This window comes from Camellia sinensis, chromosome 1 (assembly GCF_055761805.1).
Source record: "Camellia sinensis isolate YWXY chromosome 1, ASM5576180v1, whole genome shotgun sequence".
NCBI lineage: Eukaryota > Viridiplantae > Streptophyta > Magnoliopsida > Ericales > Theaceae > Camellia > Camellia sinensis.
In genome coordinates, this window is record NC_138961.1 from 56,864,586 (window position 1) to 56,873,012 (window position 8,427).

Consider the following 8,427-nt stretch of genomic DNA (forward strand, 5'->3'; position numbering starts at 1 on the left):
ATCTCTAATCATGTCTTTCATGCTTGCTCAAAACATATTGTTGTTGATTATCACTATATTCGTGAACAAGTTCTTGCTAAGCTAGTGGTTGTCAAACATGTGTCTTCCTCTGACCAAATTGCTGATATCCTTACTAAACCACTCTCTTCTAATCTTTTTTCTTACCTACAGTCCAAGCTAATGGTTCGTGCCTCTCCTATTAGCTTGCGGGGCCCTGATGAGAATCACCCTATAATAGAGCAAAAGCAAAAGACAGTGGATGGTTCTAGATCACGTGCATCATCTGATAAGGTTGATGAGTAGCATATAATATTTCATGTAAATGTAAAGTTGTTACAATTGTAGATGGTTAGGGGTTAGTTACAGAATTGGTTCAATAGTTAGATATAGCTTAGGTGTATGTCATATCTTGAATAAGATATAAATATACTATGTACTACAAGTTATTCAATCAATAAAGAAATACTTCTTCTTTTTCAGCAGTTTTGCTTTAGTATCTTCCTCTTTTATTGCTTAGAACTGTTATTCATGTATATGGCTATTCATGTATATGGCATGATTAGTGCTTAAGCTGATTGCTATGCCACTAGTATATGATTAGACTTTGGTTGATTTTGATTGGTAGTTATGCTAGAATTTCCCAAAGAGGATCTCGATTGATGATATGCTGAGAAAAAAGTAGTTAGGAAATCTCTTAGTAGAGTACTTTAATAATCAATTTAGTTACATGGTTGGCTTTGGAATGTGCTCCAATTGTCACAATCCAAACCCGATACCTAAAGGTTTGGCGTCACAACAAGACAATAAAAATAAAATAATTTTAAAATTTCTGTAGTAGTAGTGCAAGTGGATAAATTAAATTCATGAAAATAAAATAAATGGGTACCAAAAAGTTTTTTAAAAAGGAAAATAGTCATTTGAGCTTTATTTTATTACAAGAGTCTGATCAGAATTACAGATAGCAAATAAAAAAAAAACACTGTGATTCATTCCTAATCTCAGTCTCGATCCCAGAAAATCTCATCACTTGAAAAGGGATAACAGCTATAAGCACATGGCAGAGTGAGAAATATTATATAGTGAGCATGAGGGTCCAAAAATCCATGGATAATTAGTAGGCTAAACAAAGATTAGTTTGGTAACTGAAATACATAACTAATTTTAAATAACGGAAGCAGAATGCGAAAATCATATAAGCAAATAATCATAACCACGGTATAGAACAGAACAGAACAGAGGTCACTGAAGTGACAATCAGAATAGAGGTTAATGGATCCATGACAAACAGAGGGCCACAAGGTGACTAATCAGAAGCTAATGGTTTATTTAAGTCCTCCAAGGCATGAGACTTCCGTGATGGTACTTTCAGAAAATAATTGTTTATAAAATCATTAACAAATTTTTTCTAAAACATATCCATGAGTTTCAATTTAAGCAAATGAAAGTCAGAAAATAACCAATGTAATTGAAAAATTAAAATAATTTATAAAATACAAATTGCGTAAAACAAATTATGATAATTCAAAACATACGTAAAATATGTTATCGTAGCTCAAGGTATAATATAACTCACCTTTATGTTAATTCCAACTTTTCATTTTTCGTTCACTGTGACCCACTAAATACTCCAAACTAATTTCAAAGTTTTATTTATATAATAAAAACAACTAGAGGCAGAGAGAGACTAAGAGAGTTTGGGGAAAGGTGAGGATGTCGTTGATGATGGATAGCTATATATATATATATAGGAGGAGACGTGGGCAGTAAGAGGCATGGCCAGGAAGCCAACTTGAGGGGCACACCTTTTAGTCGCACAGAAAATGTTATGTTTTAGTATATTTTGATTTAAGAAAATTATAGAGAAAAATATAAAAATAACATAATACTCAGCAAATAATATCAAATAAAGTTAAAATTATTATTACTATTTTTATTTTGAATAATTTTCAGTATAAAAATATACAGACTATTAAATTTAAAATAATGTGAATAATTATTCAGAAAAATATACTTTTTTTTATTTTATATAAATCACATGCTGTCAAAATTTAATATTAACGTGGTGTTAAATTAATTGAACATTTGGGGTGTCACATTTCTCCCCTTCTAAAAAGAAGTTTGTCTCCAAAGTTGTCGTACCTTGGTTTTCGAAGAGGTGTGGGTATTTGGCCCGTATTTGATTTTCCGTTTCCCACATAGCTTCTTCGACACGATGATTTTGACATAAAACTTTTACAAGAGGTATAGTCTTGTTTCGGAGAACCTGATTATGACGATCGAGAATCTGCACTAGTTGTTCTTCATAAGAGAGATCTTCTTGAACTTCCAGGTCCTCATAATCAACAACATGTTCTAGACCTCGAAGATACTGCCAAAGCATCGACACATGAAATACATTGTGGACATTGGACAGTTCAGGTGGCAGTGTAAGGCGATATGCCACAGGACCAATCCTTTCTAGTATCTCAAATGCCCCGATGTAACGTGGGTTTAACTTTCCTTGCTTCCCAAATTAGATAACCCCTCTTGTTTGTGAGATTTTTAGGAAGTGATCTCCTATTTGAAATTCTAAGTCTTGTCTCCGTGTATCCGCATAGCTTTTCTAGCGACTTTGAGCAGTGTGAATTCATTGTTGGATGAGTTGAATTTTATCGCACGTTATTTGCATGATCTTGGGGCCTAACTGTTTCCTGTCTCCAACTTCCGTTCAACATAAAGGCGATCGACATCTCCTTCTACACAGTGCTTCGTATGATACCATTCGATGCTTGCTTGGTAGCTATTGTTATAGGTGAACTCTACCAAAGGTAGATGATCATCCCAATTACCTTTGAGGTTTAGCACACACATACGTAACATATTTTCCAAAGTTTGGATTGTTCTTTCAGATTGCCCATCAGTTTGCGAGTGATATGCAATGCTAAACTTCAATGTAGTTCCCAAAGCCCCTTGTAATTTGTTCCAAAAGTGAGACACGAATCGGGGGTCTTGGTCAGACACGATTGAAACTGGGGTACCATGTAATCGAATGATTTCTTTGATGTACAGAGTGACAAACTTAGTAAGGGGGTATGTGATTTAGATTGGCAAAAAATGAGCCGATTTGGTCAATCAATCTAGTATAACCCATATTGCATCATTCTTCGAGATTGATTGTGGTAATCCGACCACGAAGTCCATCGTAATGTGCTCCCATTTCCATTTAGAAATAGGGAGTGGTTGCAACGTTCCTGCAGGTCTCTGATGTTCTGCTTTAACCCATTGACATTGTAGGCATTTGGAGACGTGGCTTGCTATGTCTTTTGTCATTCCCGTCCACCAGTAGTGTTCCTTTAGATCGTGGTACATCTTTGTGTTGCCGGGGTGGACTGTAAAGCTCGAGCTGTGAGCTTCCACCAATATCTTCTTCTTGAGCTCTAGAATGTTGGGTACGCAAAGTCGATCTCGAAATTTTAGTATCCCATTGCTTATGGTGAAGTCAGGATTAGGCGTACTTCTTTGTTTATCGTATTTTTTCTTCAAAAGTCTATCTTCACATTGGCGTGCTTTAATTTCTTTTATCAACGTGGGTTCCACGATTATGTTGGCGAGCAGTTCATTGATCTTACAGGGGACAAAGGTACATGCCAAACTTCTTGTAGTCTTTCGACTCAACGTGTCTGTTACTACGTTAGCTTTGCCTGGATGGTGATGGATCTCTACATCGTAGTCCTTCATAAATTCTAACAATTGTCATTGCCTCATATTCAATTCTTTCTGTGCAAACAGATATTTAAGACTCTTGTGATCTGTGTAAATTTCGCAGGTTACTTCGTAGAGGTAACGACGCCAGATCTTGAGGGTGAAGATCTCCAAAGATAATTCTAGATCATGGGTTGGGTAGTTCTTCTCGTGAATTTTAGTTGACATGAGGCATATGCAATGACTTTTCCATTTTGCATAATGTGAGGCATCGCTATAAATGACGAACCCTTTCGTTCTCGTAGGGAGTGCTAGTATTTGAGCTGTCACAAGTCTGTTTTTCAATTCTTGGAAGCAACGTCCCTGCTTGTCCATCTATTCAAAGGGTGTGTTCTTCTCAGTTAGCTAGGTCAAGGGTGATGCTATCTTTGAGAAATCTTGCACGAAGCGCCGGTAATAGTCGGCTAGACCCAAGAAGCTTCGAATCTCGGACATGTTAGTAGGTCGTGGCCAATCCACGATTGCTGTAACTTTTTGGAGGTCAATCGAGATGTTATCTTTGTTAATGACGTGACCAAAGAAGTGTACACTAGTGATCCAAAATTCGCATTTCTTCAACTTCGCATAAAGTTTGTGATCACGTAGTGTTTGTAAAACCGTTTGCAAGTGTTACTCATGGTCCACCGGTGACTTGGAGTATAGGAGAATGTCGTCAATGAAGACGATGACGAACTCATCAAGATAGGGTTTGAGCACTCGATTCATGAGGTCCATGGAGGCCGCTGGAGCATTTGTGACGCCAAATGGATGACGAGAAACTTGTAGTGCCCGTAATGTGTTCTGAAGGCAGTCTTTTCGATGCTTTCCATTTTGACTTTTAGTTGATGATGGCCAGAACGCAAGTCGATTTTCGAGAATACTTGGGCGCCTTGAAGTTGATCAAACAAATCATCGATTCACGGTAGAGGGTATTGATTCTTGATGGTGACCTTATTTAATTCTTGATAATCGATGCACAATCTCATGGTACCATCCTTCTTCTTTACGAACAATACTAGAGCTCCCAAAGGTGAGGTACTTGGTCAAATGAAACCTTTGTCTAAGAGTTCCTGAAGTTGGGTTTTTAGTTCTTTCAATTCTACCATTAACATACGATAAAGAGCTTTGGATATTGGTGGTGTACCAGGTTGAGTTTCAATGGTGAATTCGATTTCACGATAAACTGGGGTTCCAGGTAGGTCTTCAAGAAATACATCTGGGAATTCTTGAACTACAGGGATTGCATCAAGTGTGGGGGTCTCTTGTTGAGTATCGATTACATAACAGATACAACGACAACAACCCTTTCTTAGAAGTCGTTGGGTTGTCATGGAGGTTATAACACATGGAGAGGTGGGCACTCCAATCCCATTAAAGACAAGCTCTAGTTGGTTTGGTAACAATAGGGAAATCTTTTTGGATTTGTAGTCAATAAAGGTGTGATTAACAACCAACCAATCCATTCCTAAGATCACATCAAAGCTTTCAATTCGGAGGGTGTAATGCCCTCAAAATAAACCCATAAATCATCAACAATAGCATGCTTAGACATAAGATAATAAAGCATAAATATATTACATCAGAGTAATCATTACAAAATGTATTACATGTTGACAACGAAAGTAAATGCCTTATGGGCTTACAACTTTCTAAGTCAACACTTGGTTACAAAAAGAGTGTACTAACTCTATACAAAGAAAGTCCTTGGCTTGATATACATGTAATAAATCAAAAGAAAACAAAACAACAGAAACAGTCTGTCTGCCTCTAGCCTCCCAAGCTATGTCCTTGGAGGTGGCATGCTACCTGTACCTGAAAATGATGTCCCATAAAAGGTGAGCCACAGCCCAGCAGAAACATACTAAACCAACTATAAACAATGACTAAAATAATAGCATTCAATAGATGGTCCACACTTATATTCCAACGTATGTCGTATTACAGTTTCACGACAATCATGCCCATGGCACACTTTAGTTTCCATTTCTTATTCAACTTTAATTTTGAAAACAAGGCTCAGGACCTGGCCAAATCATTTAATGAGATTATAACTCGTCACTAAAATACTTTCGAAATTCATGATGGATACACACTTTGGTGCTGTATCAATAACACATTAAACCACTTCCATACTTCACAAATGATACACATTGTAGTGCTGTATCAATATAACAAAACACTTCCATACTTCACAACTGATACACATTGTAGTGTTGTATCAATGTAAAACAATTTTCGGTTTAGAGGTCCATCCCCTATCTTCCCCTAAACTGTGGAGTACATTCCCTATCTCCTCCCACACAACACAATCTATATAAACAATTATCATATACATGTTCAATCATTCAATACACAATTTCGATGTATTATAACAACCACTATACTCAATAGCCTACTCAATTGATTAGTTTTAGTTTGCCTAATCATCATGCATTGTCTACAACAATCAAGACTATCCTCCATCGATAGCCCAAAGTAGTTATTTCTAAACAGAAAATAAATGTATGAAATGGATAAATTATCAACATTTGCTTAGGTGAGCGATAAATTAATCCAACTATACCCTTTAATCCCATACCTTTCCAATTTGAATATTTCCTATTCAATTTCTCATCTCTCTAAATTAATTATGCAAATTAATTTATCAACAATTAGGGCTTTTTCCCATAATTACAACACTAACCCTAAGGTTCCATTTTCATCAACAATCCAACACCAAGTCCATTTTCCAAGGTATTACATACATAAAGGTTTTAAATGTTGAAAACCCCTCTTTTGAAAATTACACAATGACCCCAAACTCTCTCAAAATTACTCAACAACCCCCAACATATCGAAATACCAAAATTTAAAGACAAAGCTCATAAGATGGAGTAGGATATCCCTACCTCGAAGTTAGAGCTCAAATGGAGAAGAAGACCAAAACCAAAGTGCTCCAAACTCCAAACTTTTCGGATCAAAACGAAGCCCTCGATGATCAACACGCTTTTTACAAAGGCCGAAGGATAGGAGAACACTCTAACTAGATCAAACCCTAGAGAGAAGGGAAATCCTAGAAAGAGAGGCTCTGAAAAGTGTTTTTAGAAAGTAAGAGATAGAGTGAACGTAAAAAGTGATTCAAAAATGCCCAGCTGCCCACTGATATACGACACTCCCGCTCGAGCGGAGAATAGAACGCTCAAGCGTCAAGCACAAAAATCTGGACACGCTCGAGCGCAAGAAGGCCTGCTTGAGTGCCAAGACACAAGAATAAAATACATCTGCTCGAGCACGAAAACCAGTCCGCTCGAGCGTAGGTTTCCCCCTCCCAGAACTTTCACAGACAAAGCACTACTCACTCGAGCGCCAACATACCCGCTCGAGCGTAAAGAAACCTGCTCGAGCGTGAAAAACACACCTGCTGAAGTTTTGCAGAGGCACGAAATACTGGGAGTGTGTAAACTCCGCTCGAGCGCAATAAGGCCTGCTCGAGCGGACAACCAAAAACCAAACTCCGCTCGAGCGCAGAATTACCCGCTCGAGCGTAACACCAAAAACCTGGGCAACTACACTTGAGACCAAAACTCAACCTACCTGTTCGAAACACGCCCAACACATCCTAAAACTCAAACATATGGAATTAAAGGATGACAACAAGATAAACAAACACCAATTCCACGGAACCAAAGTCCGGAATACAACAATTACAGAAAGGGAAAACCGGAATCGCTATAGAGGGGAATCAAATCTACGTGTAAGGTTTTACCTTTTAAGGATATAGTACAAGATTTGTACACATCAATACCAAGAGAAGAATTACCAGGAAGAAAAGACACAAACAATATATATCCTATGGGTTCGAGTGTTAATGCTAACTTGGGAGTAAAATGTGGTGCAACAAAAGAATAAGTTAAACTGGAGTCAATGAGGACATGAGCTAAATGACCACAAATAGAAAGTGTACCTAACACAACATTCTCAGTAATCTCTGAGTTTCTAGGCACCATGACAAAAGCTCTTCCTTGGCGGTTTTGGTCCTTCATCACTCCTGCAGGTACTGCAGGGTTTGGGGCTAGTCCCGAGGGGCCTGCCATAGGATTGGTAAGCTTTGGGCAATCTCTCAGCAAGTGGCCAACTTGACCGCATTTAAAGCATGCTCCTGTGTCGCGATGGCATTGTCCCCAATGAGTTCTCTCACAAGTAGGGCAATTTGGAATGGTGCCACTTTTGGGGTTAGTAGGACCTTGATTTCCTAAACTGGTTGTGCCCGTATTTACCTTCTTTGGAGGTATAACACTAAATCTTCTATTGTCTTTTTCCTAGAATCGTTTCTTTTGACTTGTTTTCCCAGAGCGCAAGGCCTTAATCCTTTTTTCCGCGATGTACGCTCAGTCCACCACTTCTACATAAGTTGGCATTTTTAGAACCTCAATCTTGTTCCTGATGTCATCATCTAAGCCGGCTTTGAACTTCCTAGCTTTCTGGGCTTCGGTGGGAATGACATATTCGCAAATCGAGCCAGTTGCATGAACTTGCTCTCGTATTCAGCCACTGTCATTGTTCCTTGCTTTAGGTGTATGAATTCTGATGCCTTTTGTTCTCGTAGCGAATTTGAAAAGTATTTTTCGTAATAGACTTCCAAGAATCTTGCCTAGGTCGCGATTTCTTCTTTTTCCAAGGTAAGAAGCCATAATTCCTGTGCATCATGTTTGAAGGTGAATGTAGTGA

At 38.1% G+C, this 8,427-nt stretch overlaps 1 protein-coding gene across 1 annotated transcript; it reads right to left on the reverse strand.

The window, feature by feature from the left end:
- Window positions 1-4,763: 4,763 nt before the first annotated feature.
- On the reverse strand, window positions 4,764-7,793 carry LOC145797403 (uncharacterized). Its single transcript, XM_082884497.1, has 2 exons — window positions 7,466-7,793; window positions 4,764-5,227 (listed from the first exon to the last, which is right to left on the reverse strand). The coding sequence occupies exons 1-2, from the start codon at window positions 7,791-7,793 to the stop codon at window positions 4,764-4,766; spliced, it is 792 nt and encodes a 263-aa protein (XP_082740623.1).
- Between the last annotated feature and the right edge of the window lie 634 nt (window positions 7,794-8,427).

What these genes read in the sequence shown, in the direction of transcription:
- LOC145797403 (XM_082884497.1), bottom strand. Translation starts at nt 7,793, where the DNA reads ATGGCAGGCCCCTCGGGACTAGCCCCAAACCCTGCAGTACCTGCAGGA. An exon ending in TTGTACTATATCCTTAAAAG is followed by an intron (nt 5,228 to 7,465) that starts GTAAAACCTTAC and finishes GTTTATTTTGAG; the next exon opens with GGCATTACACCCTCCGAATT.